This window comes from Zerene cesonia, chromosome 14, assembly GCF_012273895.1.
Source record: "Zerene cesonia ecotype Mississippi chromosome 14, Zerene_cesonia_1.1, whole genome shotgun sequence".
Taxonomy (NCBI): domain Eukaryota; kingdom Metazoa; phylum Arthropoda; class Insecta; order Lepidoptera; family Pieridae; genus Zerene; species Zerene cesonia.
In genome coordinates this window covers 6,163,434-6,186,697 of record NC_052115.1, presented here as the reverse complement: position 1 = coordinate 6,186,697, position 23,264 = coordinate 6,163,434, and the positions used below count along the sequence as shown (strand labels likewise).

General features: G+C 33.2%; 2 protein-coding genes across 2 annotated transcripts in view; one reads left to right on the top strand and one right to left on the bottom strand.

The window, feature by feature from the left end:
• The window catches only part of LOC119831932 (FAS-associated factor 1), a 10,988-nt gene extending 3,960 nt beyond the window's left edge, over positions 1-7,028 (bottom strand). The window contains exons 1-11 of the mRNA XM_038355502.1: positions 6,892-7,028; positions 6,398-6,466; positions 6,014-6,134; positions 5,036-5,161; positions 4,351-4,522; positions 3,602-3,746; positions 3,169-3,294; positions 2,327-2,447; positions 2,001-2,146; positions 1,027-1,181; positions 206-342 (exon numbers count right to left, since the gene is read on the bottom strand). Of these exons, the coding sequence (XP_038211430.1) occupies positions 206-342; positions 1,027-1,181; positions 2,001-2,146; positions 2,327-2,447; positions 3,169-3,294; positions 3,602-3,746; positions 4,351-4,522; positions 5,036-5,161; positions 6,014-6,134; positions 6,398-6,466; positions 6,892-6,930 (1,357 nt within the window). The 5' untranslated portion in view covers positions 6,931-7,028. The remainder of the gene's footprint in view (positions 1-205; positions 343-1,026; positions 1,182-2,000; positions 2,147-2,326; positions 2,448-3,168; positions 3,295-3,601; positions 3,747-4,350; positions 4,523-5,035; positions 5,162-6,013; positions 6,135-6,397; positions 6,467-6,891) is intronic.
• Positions 7,029-7,146: 118 nt separating this feature from the next.
• The window catches only part of LOC119831931 (cartilage oligomeric matrix protein), a 25,490-nt gene continuing 9,372 nt past the window's right edge, over positions 7,147-23,264 (top strand). The window contains exons 1-8 of the mRNA XM_038355501.1: positions 7,147-7,331; positions 7,694-7,780; positions 15,965-16,132; positions 16,980-17,176; positions 17,568-17,862; positions 18,951-19,124; positions 20,600-20,716; positions 22,660-22,776. Of these exons, the coding sequence (XP_038211429.1) occupies positions 7,699-7,780; positions 15,965-16,132; positions 16,980-17,176; positions 17,568-17,862; positions 18,951-19,124; positions 20,600-20,716; positions 22,660-22,776 (1,150 nt within the window). The 5' untranslated portion in view covers positions 7,147-7,331; positions 7,694-7,698. The remainder of the gene's footprint in view (positions 7,332-7,693; positions 7,781-15,964; positions 16,133-16,979; positions 17,177-17,567; positions 17,863-18,950; positions 19,125-20,599; positions 20,717-22,659; positions 22,777-23,264) is intronic.

Sequence of the window (23,264 nt, the reverse complement as noted above, 5' to 3'; positions counted from 1 at the left end):
CCCCCCCCCAAGCTGGCACAAGGCAAAGAAACACAAAGTTACATCTGTTACCATATCATAGTCTACACTGTTCTCTTAAAAGTTGTTTTGTTTTTATATTTTTTTATTAAAGCATGTTCATGCTTTAGTATGTGTTAAAACGTATTTATTATACACTCTAAAACCATAATAACCACAATGTTACATTAAGATCAGCGTCACTTACCATTTATAACCGAATATATCTCCGTATTGGACCGCACCCTCATGATGATGAGCAGAGCTGGCAACCGGTCTATAGGGATGCTGCGGATCGTTCTGCTGGCGACTGGACCCAGGGTGTTCGTCACAGATGTTAAAAGTCTGGAAAGCAGAATACATCATCAATGAATATGTCTAAATATATGGTCTATCAAAATATGTAATAAAGTTGGTAAATAACAGTAAATATATTGTACCTATATAGTATTATTATCCACCATCTTAGACTGTCTTTTACCAAATATATCTCTTCACTCCCGAATTATTCATCATCATCATCAGCCCATATATGTTCCCACTGCTGGGACATAGGCCTCCTATGAGGGTTCAGGCCATAATCCACCACGATGGCCAAGTGCGGGTTGGCAGATGTCACATGTCGTCGAACTTTTAATTCTTGGACATGCCGGTTTCCTCACGGCACGGCACTTCACCGTTTAAGCAGTGGTGATGTTATCCACATGCGCAGATAAATTGAAAAATCAATTTATTTCCTGCACGCTCGCCCGGTCTCGAACCCCGACTTATCGATTTTGAAGTCCGAGGTTCTCACCACTGAGCCACCACTGCTTTTTTTTCTTCAATTATTCATACTTCAAGCAAAATCAAAATTTGTTCATTTATTCTTGAGCTACGATGCCACAGACATACACTCATAGGCACGGCAAACTTTAAAAAATAAAAAATATACCGATTAAATGCCCCCTTGGTATAAAACAGCCTTTACATCCTGGTGGAGCCCGGACGAGCGTCTAGTACAAAATCAACTCAAAAGTAGAATCTCACAAGTTCATATTGTCCGGATGCGTGAGGTCCCAGCCGTACACGACGAAGTTGGCCGCGAGCGTCTGCAGCACCGTCTCGCAGCCGAGCAGCTGCGCGCAGAACACGTTCGACAGCACCGACTGCTCGTGGTGCAGGTACACGCCGAGGAGTTTCCGCTGATTGCGTGAAACGGTAAAGCTTACATTATTCTTTTCTTTGAAAAAAAAAAAATCACCGACGTCTCTTCAGCGGGGTGGGGAGGGGGAGAGAGATAAATGAACCAACCGACGGACGGAATTTTCAATCTAAAGCAATAATAATCATGACAATAGGTTGAGAACCCACTGGTATTGAGATAGACTTCATTGTTTTTTTGGGATTATTACTCAGTAACTCAGTGGGTTTTTAAACGATTGATGTGTTTGTGATGTAACGTTCTCCGTTTTTAGTAGAGTTTAATTTACGTTGCAACGCAATTGCCTTAATAAAACATAACTACTGTAATTTGAAAAAAAAAAAAAACCAAAAAATCGCAAGGGCATAAAAACTTTCGCAATGGTAACAGAGAGCCAGCCATAGTTATAATTTATTTACCAACTTGTTCAATGTAGAATTACACATACAGTTTTTAAAACGCGTCTATTACCAGTATATTTGTATATAACCCTCAGACAAGATATAAACTTTTTTCACAATAGTACAGAATACATTTTTAAATGTCATTCTAATTTCTTATCCATCATTATTCCTCATCGATTCCTGTATACAATGCTAACTTAATATAATAAATGTGAAAGTAACTCTTTTTGTGAGTCCCTGTTTCACGTCTCAACCATTCGGATGAAATTTGGCGCAAAGCTAGTTTGACACTCGAAAAAGGACATAGACGGACAAACCGGACAGAACTTTCATCCCGGAAATTTCACGGGTGTGGGAAAATGCTGTTTTTTTTAAGCTACGCAAGCGAAGCCGCGGGCGAAACGCTAGGGTCATACCTCCTTAGCAGGCTTCAAACACGACTCCTTGATGGCATCCTGCAGGGTCCCCTCGAAGAAGTTCGGCGTGTTGGGCCCGTACCGTGCGCGGAACCGCTGCGCGAACTCGATGCAACCTAACGCTTCGTCCTCCACGTGGTCTGACACTGGAAGAAAAAAAATAATTTTCTTTTGCTTGCTTTGTCATAAAAAAAGGAAAAAAAAACAAAAAAAAAACCATTGTAATTAGCATGCAGTGGTATCTCAGCGGTGAGGACCTCGGACTGCAAAACGATAAGTCAGGGTAAGAAATTTGATTATCGTTTTCAAGTTTAGTGAATACTTACTCAACGGTTGTAATCTCTCTGATGGCACATCAACAAACATATCATCCTCGGTGGGGAAAGAATCTCCATCTTCTATTTCCTCCACAGAACTGTTTTCGCTATCTGAACTATCCACTATTATCTGCAGGCGAATAAACAAGAAGGTCACATTTTATGTGTGAACTATTAAACACAACATGTGTTTTATGGCATGCAATAGTATTTTGGTTGGACTTAAAAACTGGACAACAGATTAGAGACAATTATCGAAACATAAATAAAATAGTTATTGAACGGGATTAGTTCTAGATGTTTAGGGGAAGGTATAGTTTATACAGCATTTTGGTATAGGACCTGAAAAAAAAAGATTCGCGGACACAACTATCACACTAATATTATAAATGTGAGAGTTTGTTTGTTTGGATGTTTGTCCATCAATCACACTGAAATTACTGAACGGATTTTGATGAAATTTGGTATACAGACAGGGTGACTTGGGTGATAGGATACTCTTTATCCAGATTAAATGCTCCCTTGGGATAAAATAGGAATCTTGATATCCGGGCGGAGCCGGGACGAGCTTCTAGTTATATTATAAAGTACAACACATAGTTATTCCTAAAAACTACTATTTCATATAAAAAAGAACCAATGTGCTAAATGTCCTATTTATCAGTAAGGAGTAGGCTTCATAACTTTTAGATAAAGAAGCTTTTCAAGCCATTTCGCGGGAATGACTAGTACATGTCAATATAATAATTAATCACGAGATTATGGCCTAGATCCACATAAGGTGGACACAAATATAGCCCATATTTGTGTGTAATTTTTTGTGCATATGATGTTGATGGAACAGTACTCACCCTCTTGTATTCTTTCTGCTTGCTCGGTGCTCGCTTCATACATAGGTCGTGTTGCGGCAGTTCAAGCCCCACCATTGCTAGCACTGTATCATCTAGTCCGGTAACATTTGGCCAGCCAGTCCATACCTAGTTCATTAAATAAACGAAAACTGAAGATTTTCTCACATATTGGATAATTGAGAAAAATATATATGTATATATATTTTTTTAATTTACTGACAAATTTATGCTAATAGAAGCTTTCAATTAAAGTATGTATATAATAGTCATTCTATACTAAAACGATAATTTCTGTAATCTAGACTAAATTATGAATTTAAGGCACATCAATGTTGCAAGCACCCTATTTAATAATTATATTATAATTATACATATGTGTTACCAGTAAGCACATGTAATTTGAAATAATAAAAAGGAACTTTCAATAACTAACCTGAAGCCGTACAGGTATGTCCGTTAATGAGAACAAATCATTCTTGACATCTTGAACCGTTTTGGTGCCCGGATACTTTAATGTGTACTCTCTGTCATCATGCTTCACTCGTAACGTGTAAGTAGTGGTCAGTCGTTCTGCTACCCTGGTATATTAGAAAGTAAAATAAACATCCAGCAAAACTAAATATATACTAAATATATGACCATTTTATACATAAACTGATATCTTCCATAAACTAATAGAAATCTTATCTTAATATAGATAAAACAAAAAATAAAAAACGATCAAAAGAACATCAATACATTAAACACCCTATTAATATATACGTCATAAAGACCATTTTATCTCAATCAACATGTCCAAAAACATTCTGTATGTGTTAGTCAAGCATGCTTCGGCACAAATTGGGCCAGCTCGCACCTAGGAAGTACTACACCCCCACAGAAGACTGGCGTGAAATAGCATTCCTCTGTGTTTCGTTCGGTGAGTGGGGGAGCCAGAAGCCCGTTTCCTTTTCCTTCACCTTCCCAGTCCTTTCGTTTATTCCTCTCGCCAATCCTTTTTTAATCCCTTCTCAATTTAAAGTCGGCAATCGATTAGTATAGGCGTAAGGTCTGAAATGGACCTTATGCCTCTAACGTTTATGGGCGGTGGTAGCGCTTACCATCAGGCGTCCCACCAGCTCCATTACCAAGTGTGACATAACAAAAAGTTAACGAACATTAAGCTTTTCATGTTATACTCACTCATCATCAGCCATTAATCTATCAGCAGCTTTGAGCCGCAACACAGCATTACGCGCGAGCCCTAGGCTCGATAATAAAGCGCTGGACGTTGCTTTCGAGCCCCCCAGCCCTGAGATTTGTTGCTGGCAGACGGGTATACCGAATAACGCCTCCATTCGCTTTTTGAGATCGCCTGTAATAAATATTGTAAGTTGAAATATAATAAACTAGCCGCTCGCCCCGCCTGTGGTGCATTTCTGGGGTAAAAAATATCCTCTAGCACACGGGAATAATATAGCTTTCTTTTGGTGAAAGATGTTTTAAAATCGGACCAGTAGTTATGGAGCTTTTAGTGTACAAACAAAAAAATTTTCCTATTTATATATAGTATCTCACTACCCCACTACCCCACTAGGGCACACGGGACTTCACAACCAATATATAGTATAGATAACAAAAAAATTATTAAAAACTAAAGTCTTTTTTCAAGCAATATATGGCATTAAATAAAAATTTAAACGTATTTTACTACATAACTAACTAGTTAGATAATAGTTTTGTTTTTGGTATTTAATATATTTAGTATTCTTTTATTTAAATCCTTCATTTTTATTTGTCATGGGAGTGTTCATAAAACTAACATATAAAACTAAAATACAAGAAAATACTTTCTTAACATAAATTAATATTAAAAAACTATACTTACTGACTGTAGCTGAACCTGACATTTTGATCTCATGTATCTTATTATTACAGCTAACTTGAAGTTCCACTAAATCTGAAGAACTATTTCCTAGTGAGGATGTTGAGGCTTGATTACCATCTTCCCGATCTAGAATAAGATGAAAAGAATAAAGAAATATTTACAAAATAATTTTATTTGTATGAATGTTGCTTTTAGAGGTTTATCCCACTGTAATTAATAAACGCTACAAGAGATTTTGACATCATAACATATATTATATGAGATTTAAAGGATTGGAACTGTTACAATGTTCACTATACATCTAATATATAAAATTCTCGTGTCACAGTTTTCGTTGCCATACTCCTCCAAAACGGCTTGACCGATTTTGATGAAATTTTTTGTGCATATCAGGTAGGTCTGAGAATCGGCCAACATCTATTTTTCATACACCTAAATGATAAGAGCAAGGCAGAACAATGTTTGCCAGGTGCAGCTAGTCTTTCTATATTTAATAGAATAGAGTGTGATGACTGTGGACACAAATCAATATTTCTAGAGTTTGTAAGATGAGCACTTCTTTACCACCTGATGTTGTGTGGTCACCACCACATTTCTATTCTTTAATAATTTCTCAATAAAAAGCATCTAAAAAAAAAAAAAAAAAAACTATAAATCAATTGGGTGAATATGTTGTCATGGATTTAATTTAATAATAAATATACAAAAACTGATTTTATAACATCAACCACTTTTCAATAGCAACAAGTGAAATACATCATCTTTGAAAGTTTCAATTGTCTAACTATCAACCAACTAGACAGACAGATGGACAGACAGACTGACACTAATGTCTTAGTAATAGGGCCCCAATTTATTATTTTATCATACCATAAAAACATGCTGTCTTCAACTTGCCAATTAAGAACCTACTTTATTTTTAGTAACTCGAGTTTAAAATATCAAATAATTGCATAGTTCATAAATTGTATATTTTACCTGGTGGATGATTTTTTGGAGTTATCACAGATATGTCATCGTCAATCATTTCCACATCATGTGTGCTGTTGGACTGAGTTGTTGAGTTGCCATCCTGTGGCATTACTCTATTTATCGCCGACTGCAAAAACAATTAACATCACAGAAGCTTTTATGTTGTAAATATAGCCCAACAAACTCAAAAGCATAAGTTATGCTAATTATAATTGATCATATGTGTATATTTCTTACAAATACCTACAACCATATGTAATAACCATTATCTCAAGATAAAATAACTTGTAAATGAATCAGAATTCTTTGTCATTAAATTCTATTTTACATTTTAAAGATTAATAATTAATATTGACATAAACTTGTATGTATATTAGTGAAATCACATACCAGTAGATCCCAATTCGTTTCTTCTAAATGAAATATTGCTTCAGCAACATCTTCAACGTTAGTAATGCTCTACAAAGAAGAAATCAGGAAAAAACATGAAAAACACACACAGTTTAAAGATGGAAAATATTGAAAAATAATAATACTATACACTCGATCAATGTTTAGAATAAATTTATAAAAAAAAAAATAAGATGTGTTAAAAAATAAGGCGTAAATATGAAACCCATCACAAAGGACGACAATTTCATTGTTACAAAAACGAGCAGTATAGAGCTTATTGCCACAAGCAATCGTGAAAATTTATATACTATAAATTTAATAAAGAAACGCTAATATTAACAAAGATTTCTTAGAGTTCTACAATAAAGATACAAAGAGATAAAGCAGTTTTAATAGTCACTGTTTTTATTCTCACATAACCTGGCCTTTTCCATGAATATTTCACAGCTGATTATTTTCAAATATTATTTGTTCACAGTTAAGTACATTACCTGAAAATTTGCAAGAATTTCTTCCCTATTTTCAGCCATTTCAATTAATTTGCACTCAAATTCACTACTTTTCCACTAAATATGACATTTACGATTGCAGACAAGTCACTCTTCTCAAACAAACGCATAGACAAGACATTTATTTTTAACTCGTGTTGAATTGCTATTGTTAAAAAAACCATAGAGTATAAATTCATAAAGGCGATGGTACACATTACACATTGCCGATATTTGAGCATGACTCAAGTCGATAATATTATGTTTTGTTAAAGCTCATTGCGCAGTCGAGCGTGCGCGTAAGCTCTCTGCGTACGCGCACTCAGTGCATTTGCAGAAATCGATAAATTAAATCTGGTGCGTGAAAGTGCCGTGAATATTATTTCGTATAAGTGAATATAATTATATTGCTCAAAATTAATTTGGCAGTGACTAAAAATTAAGTAGGTATTATATTTATATTTAATAATAAATTGTAAATTTTGTGTTACACCGTATTTATTGGAAGAAATAAAATTCCAAAAAATTGTGCATTAATAAAATAATGAAAGTAAGAATATCTAAGAACTAATTGCATTCAGTAAAACTGTTCTTAAACTAATAATTTATGTTGCTTTTTTTCGTCTTATTAACCAAATTTTTTGAAGAAAAAAATTTAGCTTAGACCATTTGGGTTAAATATTACAAATAGTTTTGGGGATAAATTTCTTACATACCTACTAAAAAAGTTTTTATTTGTTTCAAATTTCTTACAAGCAGTTTATAGAGTATTGATTTTCAATATAATATTTGCTAAAATTTGCAGGAAACATGGCTTCTCGGGCCACTCGAGCCCTAGCCTTATTGCTCGTAACAGGATTCACCCTATCGCAAGCATTAACCTTGGATGAAGGTACTTTCACTTATTACTTTTTTATTATTTTTAGATAATTAGAAATCTGACACGAAAAAATCTAATAAAATAGAATGTACGAACTTTTAAACTTTGAATGAGATTATGGAATAGAAAATATCTAAGCCCTGAATATGGTTCTAACTATTTGCGGAGTCATTAGTGAGCGGCGGTTGGCGGGAAACAAAATACGAATGTAAAATAGAACACCGGACAAAATAATAATGAACGAGAGATGTGAGCACAGGAAGCTTTTTTTCTGTCATAATTAAATTTTAGGAGAATAATACTCATTCGCGCTTTATATTCTTGAATAAATCCTTTAATGAAGTTAATTTGATACTTATAAAGCGAATTTTGTTGTACAAAATTAAATATGGGAATCAATTATATTATTTCTAGTTTCTACAGACAACATAGAGTTAATGTTCTACGGACTACGGTATATATTCCCTCTGTAAATCTAGATTCGATTAGGTAAATAACTATTATAATATCTTACTTATTGTTTGAGTAATTGAATATAGTTTGGTATGGGAAATAACAATGGAGATACAGAGAGAAAATAAAATGTGATAATTGAGGTATCATTGTCTATTTTGACTATTGTCCTTAGGGTTTATGTTTTTCTTTTTCCTGTTAATTGACAGAATTTAACCTTAAAAACAGATTGTAAATCTCACATACTCACAATTTTATTAAAATGCACGTTGTGTAATATATCTATTCTGTTTGCTCGCGTGCATCTTATCGCGCTATATTCTTACGATGAAGAATTTTCATACTCTATTTCATTAAAATTTCTTCAAATTTACTAAAACCTTACCAAGATCCAATCTCACTAGAGGCCCGTTTCCTTTTGCTCACCTTCGCCAGTCCTTTCCGTTATTTCAGTCAATGTACTGTGTGTATCCCTTATCCTGCAAAAGTGAGCAACACAGAAGCTTTGCAGAAGTGCTGCTTATGTAAATGATCAATAACCATCAGGGAAACCACCATTTCTTTTGCCCGTTTTAATATAAAATCTGTTCCGTTATTTTGAACCTTATTTTGAAACTTGAAACTTATTATATATCATACAAAATCATCCAAAATTAAATATCACTCACACAATCATACAAAATTAAATATACTTGGTCAGACAGTTGTCTATTGAAGTCAACTAGATGTACAAATGCATTTTCAACACTCAATTTTAGTCAATGAACACGCATAAGTTACATAATACATTGTGACTTCAGAATACCTACGTTGCTGTAATTTTTTGGTTTTTAACATGTTTTTATTAGCTTCACTTGTATGCTTATGTGACAGATTCCTTCGGTCTTGATTTATCTATATTAAACGGACAGTTTTTACTTAAACTTAAGATCTGTGTCTATACAATAATTTCATGAGTATCTTTTTGTCTAGACTAGGATTGCTACGATAATAAAATAATATATCAAATAAAAATAATAAATACATCAAGTGCAACAATGTAGGTCATTAATTTTAGCGTGTTTTTTTTTTATCTGAAGCACAGGTAACATTTTTTTTTATAAAATAAATCAAATCATTGATTGAAATCGAATCAGAGATCAAAGTTGTGAACCGCATCAGCTCTTCACTCATGACATCGCGCAATCAACAATAAATCATATTAAATATTAATAAGAGCACCAGATAAAGCAACTTAAATGAACACAATAAACAAAATTTCACTCCTAAATGGGACTACGCTTACAATAAAATTAAAAGATTGGTTTTCAATGGTTCATTAATATGTCAAAGAGTCAGTAGGTCATGGGACAATATACAGACCATATTATCTGCATCCCTTTGCGCAAGCATCGAACTTTATATGGAGATGAGTGTGTTTGTGATTCAGCATTGAGGAAAAGTTGAAGAAGTATTGTGTTGTGTATATCATGCGGTTAATAAAGGAGTAAAATAATATGTCATTTCGTCTTTCGGAAACCGTAATAGCTGACCTTGACATATCTGCTTAGAGTACTTTATTTAAGGCCAACTTTTACCATTTTATACTAGGTTCATTCGAAAGTTAATTTGCATATAGCTTCTTAAGTTATCGGGATAGTTGAATTCAACATATTCCAATTCTATTGAAATGTTATAGTTGTGGAGGCATTTTTACCAGACCCCTATTTTCTTAAGAAAATCGGTTGATAATCCTTCAAGTAGGTAATTATTAATGTAATATTAACAGTGAATAATGAAATTTACCTGCTAAAGGGTACGCCGAGTAATCTCTACCAAATTGAGTTAAAAGACCTAACAGTTTAAAGTTTCAAAAATTAGAAAACAAATGTATAGTAAAAAAATAACTATACCATGATCTACATTTAAGATTATGTTTTAACAACACAAACGATAATAACTATCGTAGTTTAATGATCATTTCAACACAGCGCGATAGAGCCAGTATTTTCAATTACTTTGGTTTAACTGATCAGTGTATTTAGTTTGAATTGCAGTGTTACTGAAACTATCAAAAGCCTTTTGTTGCTTCCAGATTTCACACAAACTCATGTTGAATTATAGACCTTAATAGTAGGGGATTTAGAAAAGACATTTTGGTTTCCGATTTGTCTTTTAAATCATGTTTATTCCGTTTCCTTTTATACATGAAATAGATAAAGCACTGAGTGTTGGTGGTATTGCTAACGTTACTAACATAGTATACCGAATTAAATCAAAGATTATTGTTATAAAACCGTATTTTATTATAAACAAACCTATAGACTGACATTTTGAATTTCTCCATAATAACTTTGAAAAGATTCCAAAAAATTAATTATACTATATAAAGGAAGGAATATAAGAAGAAAGCAAAATTCATCCAAAGGATGCTACCATTACTGAAGATCTTATACTGACGGTAATGATGTCTCTAGAGTGAGCTTACAGCAGCGCATTTCTACTGAGTACTTACTATCTACAAATAAAGCCGGCTTAACCTGCACTCTGTTACAAAATTTGCTTATTCTATGAATCTCGAAATTTCTTTATGTTACACATTATTTTGGGCATTCATTTTCTTTCTCGGTGAGTTCAACAAAGAATTTAAGTATTTTATCAGTCACTAATATTTAATTTTACTTGAGACCGTTGTTGTTAAAAACAATAATTATTCTTTGTTTTTGTATGTGCACACAGCCTTCAATTTTTCATAATATTAAATTAGATACTCTAATTTTCATAGAATAAAAAATAACCATTTAATGAATATGGAAGTCCTTGCTATTGGATTTATGAAAGTAGCACATATTATTCATGTCCTAGGGTTATAGAAATCAGTGCCTAATGACTTTGCATAGAATCCTATAGATTTGCGAATTCATACGTAAATGGGTTAATTAAAACTTTAGATCCAGAATTCTCAAACACGGGGTGCTTTTAATGCAATTAAACTTTTCTCTTTTTGATCAAGGATAGTTTAATAAAAAAGTTATACAGTTTCAGACGATGTTAATTTAAAATCAAGTTATAATCTTTGAATGCGGTTACGGCGGATCGCATTGGGCATTCGGACGGAATAGGTTTTGGATTATACAATGGTACAATAAATGCTTGGGGTAGCTACAGATAATTTAATTCTATATGAGTCCCTATAATATCATAACAATATACGTATCACTGCACTCAAGGGAGTGACATCATAATCTTAAATTATTGCGGTTGCCGCCCACACGCCGGCAACTGAGAATTGAGTTGGAATTTATGTATGCAAATAATTCGTCGACGCATCCGAAACCCTTCGTATCGGTATTATTTATTACCTTATCTGGTTTATTAGGTGCTAGTGAGGGCTATTTTTAATATGCATGCTATACAGATAGCGACTCAACATTTGAAGATGCGGCGACTGAGATGAATAATGATTCGAATGTTATAGTGAATAAAAATGAAAAACCAAATGAGCTGATTAGTAGTTTTTCAGTGGTTAAAACATCAGATTTTAAAAAGTCAGGCAGGCGGCAGTCAGTCAAAATGTCGAAACCAGGCTAGCGTGCAAAGAATTAATTGATTTTCAATTCAAATTGCACATAACTCATATCACCGCATCTCAAAACGGTGAAGGAAAAGATCACGGTAAATCGGGATTATCCGAGAATCAACAGTTCGACATGTGACATCTGCCAACCCGTACTTGGCTAGCGTGGTAGATTATGGCCTGAACCCTCATAGGAGGACTGGCCCTGCTGCAGGAACAAATATGGGCTGATGTTGATGGAATAAAATAAAACTCTAAAGTTTATTGAAGTATCGTGAATTTTAAATATAAAAATAAACATACGGAAACTAGTTTCCACCTGCGCCTTCGCATACTTTATACAATTCTCATAAGAGTTGTTCTGTAACTTTAAATTCTTCCACCATTATAAAAAAGGAGGCTATCTGTAAGATCATTCTAGATTCTTTACAAAAATTGGTAAAGCAATATATTAGCAATGCACTACATTATAACTTTCTATTTTTTTATTTATGTAAAAGGAACAATTCCTAATAAATAAAGTTGTAGTAGTTCTAGTAAGGATACTTTATACCTTTGAATAGTTATTACGGATAAAACAATGTTAGACCGAGACATAAAGGTTTGTTCTTATTTTTATGATCTACCCACTCGTATTTGTCTGTTTTTAATGAACTAGGCAGTCTTTGCAAAGTGTACGTTTATTCATAGTAGGCAGCCAGAGATATGATGTCATAAAATTAACGTATCTTATCGATTTATGTCCATTCACACCTCGATACTGACCTCTTTTGTCTTAATGCGGAATTAATTAATGGTAGTTTTGCAAATACATATTAGATGAGTTGTGTTAAGTTTTGCCCATAGGTTGGAATATAAAATAATAATAAGCATTAGATCTCAATATAATATTTGAATTCTTAAAAATGTGTAGTTACGTATGTATTTTAATAGACATTCCCCGAAAACTAAGGAGGTTCTAAATTGGATTGGAAATCTTTTGTTTAATTAAAGAATTTTGTTTCGTGTTCTACTTTAAATCGAAGTTACCAAATACAACTAATAACACACATGCTCAGTAGCATTCTTAATGCTTTGCATTAGGGTTGCATTGTTTTTATAATTTCTGCCATATACATCCTAAATAAATCACTCACTGTCGGGATAGGTACGTGTATAAACGGGTATTCTAATTGCTCTTTATCCGGTTAGCAACACAGTTCAGGGCACTACGCATACCTTTTGTATTTGCGTCTCCAACACGTTGCTATATAAGGCAACGAGTCACAAGACCCACGGATTTATGATAATATTAAATCCCACATGGTCTTACGTTTTGTCGCCTGCTAGCCTTGTTCAATTATACAGATTCCTTTTCCTTTTACGGGAATCACGAGCAAAAATTTTTATTTTATTGTAAGATAATTGTATACTACAATTATTAAAAAAGTCTCCTTTTTGTCAAAGAAAAATCTTGATGACTCAAACAGCTTCTGCAAATCGTAATATATTCATATTAAGATTTATAAAAATTTCGCACGGATTTAATCATTTTTTTTAATTTTCCTCGTATATTTGTAATTATTTGATCTGGTAATATATATTATAATCGTCATAATAATACAATATAAGATAATTGTTCCTGTCTCTCTCGAGAAGCATAGCCTTATTATTTTTTCCAGTAAAGGCGATATTGGGCTTAATATATAGTAATTATATCAGTATGACACATAAGCGTAAGTAAATTGATATTAATTTAACATTTACAAGTAATAAAACGCACATGAATCCGTTATTAGCTTATTTCACGCTTTTAATGATCCCTACATCTAAGCTATAAATATGGGTGGATCAAGCCTCACGTAACCGTTTATCTGTGAGATAGCTGTACACACGATTACACGAACGGGTAGAACCGCATGAAGACCATACAAGGTGCAGTTTTTATCTCGAAACCGTTATCATGGGTTTACACTCTCGCAGAAGGTGTTCGCCAAATCGCGGCGCTGTTGGTTGATTTTAACGTACCTTGGTTTGACAATTTTATAGGCATAACTGATGAATTGCTTAGGATTACATTTTTAACGTAGGTTATTTTATATCATTGACTTACATCTTCTGTCAGTCTTTATGAAAAAGTCTTTTTTGTGGATATTTTTTTATTCGTAATCTTAAACACTGAGCACGTTTTATTAAGAAATACGGAAAGATTACTATTACATTTACCTATACTATATTATAAAGCTGAAGTGTTTGTTTGTTTGTTTCTTTGAACGCACTAATCTCAGAAATACTGGTTCGATTTGAAAAATTCTTTCAGTGTTAGAAAGCCCATTTATTGAGGAAGGCTATAGATATAGGCTATATGTACCACGGGCGAAGTCATGGCGGACCGCTAGTGGAAATATACCAACATACACGGTAGTTATTAGTTACCAACCCTTTATTTATATAGTCTTGCATATTTACTTAAATTAATACATAGATACATAGTATACACTCAGTTCGCTTAATGTAAGACTATTGGCTAAGTGCTTTTCGAGAGTGCATGTGTACCTTTACGATCTTCGCATCACGTTCAAGTTCCATTCAATATCGTTTGTCGCAACTTGTTACTGTTACGTACTGCTTTTAGGTTTTTATGTTATTTCTAAACATAGCAAAAGCAGTTTAATAGGATAGCATTTAATAGAATAGGTAGAACGTAGGGTTATTGTTTTGTGGACATTTATTATTTCGGATGTATTTTTTCGTGTTGTTTTGTTTTAATAATTCTTTATAGTATTTATAATAAAATTGAATATTAGGCAAAATGTTTCAAATATTTTAATCTTCATTCATTTGATATTGTAACGTGAAAAGCATTGCTTTTAATAGGTTATTTATTTGGGCGAAAGAAGAAAGCCAAGATATACAAGATTACAAGATAATTTTTCAGTTACTAAAGTGAAATAATTCAATAGTTTAAAATTCCATTCTTTTTCACGTTTAAGTATACTATGGTGGTATGTAAATGTACAAGGTGACTGAACAATTTTTTTTTCTGTAGGCGAAACCACAGACAACACAATACTATACCAGTAGCGAAACTAATTAAACTAAACAATACAATAATTTTCACAAACTTGAATCTATGGAGACCAAGTAACACACATGTCACAGTTCATTTGATAAGCGCAATAGAATTCGGTAGTAACTGATAACAGTTCTTCAACCCACTGAACTGTTTCAGATAGTTGCTATTGATAAGGTGTTGCCAAATCGCTGTTGTTTAAGCTTGTTTTAATTCGATTATTTAGATAAGTCACTCAATATAACCGACAAGAAACATTTCAAAACACATTCTTAGATGACCTTTGGGTATATAAGATTTTTAATTGAGAATACTCGATTACCCTTGTGTTCTTCTAAATAAATAATGACTATATTTTACAAAGCATTGGAAATAAAAATTTCGCTCTTATTTCTCTCAGCAGAAGATCAATAAAAAGTTATATTATGCCATTTTAATACAGCCCTTTATCACTTCATTAAAACCACAATTAATGTTCAAGATATGAAACATCGTTCACATGGGTTAAACTCACAGGTTTTACTAAAATAGATAATCCGTTAACACAAGTTGAACGTTGAAAGGAGATATTGCTGAACGGACGTGGTTATTCTTGAAGCAGATGACACACCGACACAAGTTTGTCTCCGTTTTTGTGCGCAGATGCACCATTCATTTTATTTTCAATGGAACGATGTGCTTGTATTCTGAACATATGCGACCTGTGATTGTAAATATGCATTACATTGAATGCTTTTTCTGATAGATCACTGAAATCGTAAAACAATTGCAGGCACTATGATAATTAAATTAATTTGTAACTTTAATTACGCTCCCTACCTACACGGGATTTCTCTTTTTCATTCAAAACGAATACAAATTCAAGATGTCAAACACATGGAAGGCACTATCTAATAAAGAATCATCAAAATCGTTTTATTCAGTCGTAAGTTCTGAGGTAATATAAATAAAACAGAAAAAAAGATATCGTTAGACTGAGCATCTTTTTATTCTTCGAAATCAGTTTAAAAAACAGTATTTACATGAGCACATAATAACACACTCAGTTGCATTGACAACCTTACACAAATACTCGTACTTTCATATCTAAAATCTGTATGAACATAGGATATAGAGATAGTCCTTTATCTTTCAGATGCTACAAACGACGCCATAGCTGCTTCATCAGCATCTGAAGAGCGGGAAGTGGCTATACTGCTCAGAGGACCACACGAAAAGATTGCCAGGAGGGAAGAACTCTTACACGGAAAAGTAACAGACGAAAGTGCTTTCTCTTTATTCTATAACAGCAAAAGTAATAAAGGTAAGGCTTTACTGAAATAGAAAATTTCGACTGCAACATACAACAATAAAACTATATTTTTCTTAAGAAGCCCTCTCCGCTGATACAGTTATATAATTTTCTAAGAAAAACAAAAGTCATTTAGGACTAAAGTAGCTTAGCAAGACCATTATAAGATTCTAAATTGCTCTAAAAGAATCAATGACGTCTTACGATTCCAATATTCTTCAACAAATTAATATACGAAAAAATACTTAAAGAACCAGTAGGCATTATCCCATATCCCAAGAATTTGCTAGATCGTTTTCACTAAACAAAATTAGATCGCGGCTTTTGTAATTAGCAGCTTTACGAAATTATTTTGATATAAAACAGTTGATCACTAAGTAATTGTACAATATTAACATTTTACACATGCTCGGTGTTTTAGACGCTGAAATATTGTATAGTTTACAATTTGTCACTTTACGAGTCATAAATGATAAAAGCAGAGGCATCTATCAATAAATCATTTTACATTACCCCGAGGCAATCGCTTTAGAATGACATGTTGATCAGTGAATGATGGATTATAGGTCTCTGAGCGATGGAAATTGAAAGTTCTTTGTTCGCATCTTTATTTATTCACATGTTTTGCAAATAACCAGTTGTTGTGGGGCAGTATAGAATCTTGTTGATGTAATAAAATGTTTAATTGGTAAATTAGTTGTTTCTAAGCTTATAAACGTTACAAGTTTATGTACTAACTTATAAAAAGGTCCTTATTTCGCCATTATTATTTTTATTTATTTTTTATGAATTTATACTGATAACATCAGACATGAATGCTGTTAAGTCAGTTGATATAATTTCGATTTATTATTTACAGTATCCTTAGAGAGTCTGCACGGCGGTCACCTCAAATCAATTTCTTGGGGTCTTGGTTCTCATCCTCGAGAGACGTTGCTTCTAATTGCGACACATGACAAAGTTAAACTATACGTGGGCTGCCAGCCCCTACATTGGCATCCCATGTCTGGTCGACATGATATTCTTACGTTATTGGCTAATAAGAAATTTAAATTGGTAAGTATTTGTAAACACAAGAAAATACTAAGTATTTGTAAATAAGCTTTGATGTAAACAAATTTCATAGAATTAATCTAATTTCGTTCTATTATTATTGTAGGAATGTTATGGTTTACTAAGTCCATTTACTTGTCTTAGTATACAGTCATAAAGAATAAAAAAAAAATGGAAAAGAATTACGGGATTCCTGGAATTTTATCCACATGAATCTGTTCCCGTTCCTGTAAAATTTCCGGAATAAAAACTATCCTACGTCTTTCGGGTTACTATGTCTGTGCCAATTTTTATCCAAATCAGTAAAGTGGTTACTGACAGAAACGTGTTCGAGCTAACAAACAAACTCTTAAGCGTTATGTCTCATTTAATTAGGTTATTATTAAATCAACAGTATCACAATGAAAACGCACCAGTAGAAGTATATGACAGTGAGATCTCTGCACTCAAATCATTGAACTGTGACCATCACGATCTCAGCCCACCCACACTCGTCACTGTAGATTCTGATGTGGAAGAAGTGAAAGATTTCATAGCACGCGAAGAAAGATTGAAAAGAGAGGAAATGCAAGGCGATGATTACCGAACGAATTATATTGATCCCAATATTTTACCGACGCTTCCTCCACCAACGCCGCCAGCAACTCAAAGAGGAGATATACCTAATACAGATATTGAGTCTTGTGATGGTTAGTATCGTATTATTAATGACTAGCTTTGCCCCGCGGTTTCAAACGCGTATGTCAGTATCCTGTTGGAATATCGGAATAAAAAGCTTAGATGCCTATATATTATACCAGTTGTTCAGCTGTCTATGTACCAAATTTCATTGCAATCGGTTCAGTAGTTTTTGCGTGAAAGAGCAACAAACACACACACATCCCTACTAACTTTCGCATTTATAATATTAGTAGGATTTACATTTTACTTATTAAGTTTAATTTATTTCGTGTGCCCTGCATTTTTGACAAATGAGATTTTGAGAAATTTTGAAAGAATAGAAAAAATTCGATCACGAGGCAGGATTCGAACCTGCGTATCTTGCCTAACCGTAGCAACGCCTAGCCTCTCGGCCACCCGTGATCCTGCCACAGTAATCGCTCAAAATTTCTCATTTATAAAGCATTTCAATGCTATAAAACTAAATATTAAAATGAGATTTTTTTTTTATTTTGACTTACATACGTCCGCTGCAAATAAAACAGAGGCAAAATTTTAGCAGGATGCTGGACAATTTTTCTCAAAAATTCAACGAAAGTACTATTAGAGATGTAAATTATTTAAAAGACGGAAACGGAGCTTAAAATAAACATATTTTGTTTAATTTTCGAAACGAACAACGCATTGTTATCTCTTAATGAGTTATTATTACACATAGTAAATTTTGCTGTATAGTTTATTATACCTACACTAGCTGCACCCGGCAAACGCTGTTCTGCCTTACTCTTATCATTTAGGGGTGTAAAAAATAGATGTTTGCCGATTCTCATAGATACCGGATAAGCACAAAAAATTTCATCAAAATCGGTCAAGCCGTTTCGGAGGAGTATGGCAACGAAAACTGTGACACGAGAATTTTATATATACCTACATATTATCCAAAACAAGGGTGGATTTTTTTAACTGCTTATAATACTTTTATAATTTTCTACCTTCATTTTCATTTCTAAGAAAAGTTGGACAAAATGCATTTTATTGGACTATTCATCTGACTAATTCGTCTACCCTTTATCGAAATTTAAAATTATCATTAATTTTCCATCTGCATTTCTTTCAGACGAAATCATCCGCCAATTAAAATTCCTTCGACAAACAATAGAGCACCTGAGGCGAGAGTTGGGCGACCAAAAGGGGATGATAGACGGTCTGCGCAACCAACTGCGCGCCTGCTGCAACCGTGTCCCTTCACCAGCTCCCGTAGAACGATGCTCTGGCTCTTCGTGCTACCCTGGTTATATTAACTACTAATTCATCTGTTTCATTAATTATTTTTCTTCATTGAATTTAATTTCATACATTTATTGATACGTGGTAGTTATGTCTAAATTTCTCCGTCTGATTGATTTCTATTTAACTCATTATATTAATTTCTCATTTCTCGTAATAATGTATTTAATAGAATATGTGATTATTCGAAACTATGTTCTTGAGATCAAATTTAGATCAAATAAGCGTCGTGTGTGTTTGCATTTAAAATAACAGCATCTCATAACTTATTTATATCATAGAATGCTCTCAGATTAATATGACTAAAGCTTACTTATGTTCTTGAGACATCTATGTCATACTATGAATGATTTAAACATATGAACTGAAAGCGGTCGGAATTATTTTAATGATGTTAGTTCAATAATTTTGATTGGAAAATAAGGAAGATATCTGTAATTTTATCACGTTCCGAATCCAATCAAATATAGGATGGGCTGGTCACATATAATTAGAGCACGCGTAAGCGTAAAGACTAAAAAGACGTGAATCATAAAACTGTTAACTGGATTTTTCGTAGTAAACTTTTTTATACCAGGATTAATCGGTTAATCGAAGATGGAGGTAGACCAGCCTTCGTGATCGATATTATATTATGTTTACTATTGAACTTCTTAAACTCTCTATATAATCATAATATCATCTGATCCTTAATTTTTCATAAATCCTCAAATTTGCATGAAATAAATCACACACACAACTACGTATTACTAATAGTTAAGTTCTCGCTTCATTTCATTCAATTGTATGTTTAAGGTAAATCAAGCAACTAGTGTGGGTTTAATTAAATTTTACGTAACAGAAGCGCGTTTTATTTATGCCCTTTCTAACAATTTGCAAGAAACAAACAGAGTTTCTAGTGTCGCCCACGTGTTCGATTCGAGTTGCTTGATTGGCCTTGGCAGTACCTTTTAAAGGTAGCGGGAAAATAATAACATTTCATGTTTCTTAATTAATTCGTGGGACTACGAGAAACTCTGTTTGAATGTTAAATGAAGCAAAAGTTAAATTATTTCAAAGCTTTCTTGGATTGGCGTTATTTAACGCGTGATTAGATATTTTGTTGGTGGCTTATGTGTACTTAATTCAGATTGGAACTTGGTTTTCAAATTAATGGAAATGAATATAAAATATTACATAAGAATATGGAATACATTTGGAAGCACACCATTAAGTTAGTATAATTTTAGGAACCACGTTAGTCAAAATATATCTAAAACATAAATATAAAACAAAGCAAACATATTGTTATATTAATGAATTTCTTTTACTTTCTTTAAGATCCAACTTCTTGGAGTAAAAGACTGTATGTTACATATTCCAAATTTCTCAAATATAGTTCACTAACTCTGATGTTTGCATGAAGAACGGTACACGATTTAGTAAAAAAAAAAAAAATAACCTAGCTATAATCATTACCAAAAAAATATTCCACCATAGGCGTGGAATGTCGCAACACAGCAAGCGGCGTGCAATGTGGGCCTTGCCCTCAAGGAATGGAAGGAGATGGGAAGAGATGCAGACCAGTTACTTGTACCAGAGGACGTTGCTCTCAGAGTAAGTGTTATAGGAAAAATTTATAGAATACTAGCTGATACGGTACACGTTGATCTGACTTACCTTATCACGTATGGGTATGAAAAGCAGTTAACGGCCTATTATCAGACTTTTTTTTGTAAATTTACGCAGCCCCTCCACAATTTTACTACACGGGTGGGACTCGCGCGAAGCCATACCCCTAAAAACTTAATGATTGTCATCATTCGCCCTCAACGGGGGTCAACCTTACACCCTCAACCTATGCGCAGACCTGCCCAATATGCAAATAAAGTTTTATTAAATAGTTCAAATAGCTTCCGATGAATATAGTGATCGATCTCATGGATGCTGACATTGTGCTCCGAGAATTTTATATATAAAATTGGCAATGTTTAATATAGATACGACTGAGGCAATACGTGCCATCACAGGTGGCCGTGTATGTTGAAAGTCACATGTTCAAATTCCGCCTCATTACCGATATTTTTCTTTTCTTCATATGTTTCAAATTATGATGAATACTATTTAAAATTAAAAAAATACAATACGATGTCTGTATTTGATGGTACAGTCTCATTTTAAGCCACAAAATAAAGTGCCTAGATTGCCTAAAGAAGCTTTGCCTTCAAAGTTTCTTAATTTCGTATATTGCGTAACCAGCTCAAATAGAAATTTGAAATAGGCAGACAGAAGTTCATTACATAATTGGTACGATAGCTAGCAGAGCCGTGGATGGTATAATGTTTAGTTAACTTTTGAAAGGAAACTGGAAAGACGATAATGGTCGGGGAATATTGCAAGACTTTTTTAATTTAAAAAACAAATCAGAAAATGATTGAAATATGACGAATTCAAATTTTGAATACGACAATATTCTCTTCAACAATCGAGTATGACATCATATAGAGCTTTATTATATTGCACAAACTCTATTTATATTATAAATGTCCCAAATTCCGCCGGATGTACCGCTACTCTTTGTATTTGTTTCTTTTTGGTTTATGTACGTCCACTTCTTTATTTGTGTGCGTGCATTAAAGTATTTATTTATTAATCCATTTATAAAGTAAATACAATGGGTTAATAGTTGTGGATAATATGATAAATTTTGCATTTATTATTCCTAAGGACAAAAATATCTCTGTCAAGGGCGAACCTTGAGGCCTCTACAATCTAGAACACAGCCTTACAGCTTTGTTTAATTAATGTTATCAAATAACGGTTTAGTGATTCTAATTAGCTAAGAGTAAATTTTACTGTAATTACTTTTTTATGTATGTAATTTTACGATCCAGGTCATGCAGATGTGAAATAAACAAGGATACATACATTTTAAAGAAAGAATAGTAAATAAAATATATATTTTCTGTATTTGCAGAACTTTAAACAAAAAATAAATACAATAAAGAGACATTTGCTCGTTTAACCGTTTAAGGATAATTATAATGTAATAGTATTTTTATACTATAACTTGCAAAAGAGAAGTCGGTGTCGGCTATTAAATGTTTTTAGGTTAGAAATAAGAAAATTTTATCTATATAAAAATATTGGGAGAGAGGTCAGGCATTGCCTGAAGCGAGGCATACAATATTGTAACCTTTGAAATAATGTTTATTATCGATGGTTGTTAAACGTGTGTGGGGCATCCATATCATTAACATCCTCATAGTACTATTAAAGAAATTAGAGGGAATCAATTTAAAAGTGATGATAAAGATTATATGCTTAATCCATGAAACTGTTTTCCGAACGGGTGGTAAATCAACTTTATGCCAGTATTATGCATTTCGACAATTCAAACGCCCCCCTAACGAAACACAGCTAAGCTGTATGAAATGATTTATTGTTATAAATTTGTGTTTGTCTCAATATGAATGAAATTGAAAGCGATGAAAAATTTGTGCTTTTCTACCATTTCCATATTTAATTTAAGTTCGTGTTCATATGATATTTTTGTACAGCTGAATATTGTGTCGACACTGAGCGAGGCTACCGCTGCGAGCGTTGTCCCGGGCGACAGACGAGCGACGGTCAGACCTGCCGATCGGCGTGCAGCGCCAACCCTTGTTTCGGTGGACGTGAGTATACGCTATGGATTATTTTGTTTTTATCGCGCTTTCATTAGCTTCACTAGTCTGTTTGCATGTAACCGATTCCTTGAAACTAGATTTTGATCCAATCGGATAGATTTAATTCAAACTTTGTGCAAATATAAAGGATTGGTGACAGTATAATAATTTCATGAGGTATGATTATTTAAATTATAACTTAGATGAAAATTATGCATAGTTAAACAAAAAAAAATACGCTTTAATAATAGAATCAATGAAAATATTTCACTTATTCTTATATACAAGGAAATTATTCAATCCTGGCGATCCTAATCAGGATAATAAGATAAAAGCGAGTTATAAAGTTATACTTATCTTTCAGTAATATCTCTGTAGATTTATGTTAATTTTAGTGCTGAGCTTGTGAAGCTTAGCTTGTGAAGAAATATTATTTTAGATATTTAAATCTATAATGATATCGTTCAAACTGCGTATATTTATATTATTTCACAATA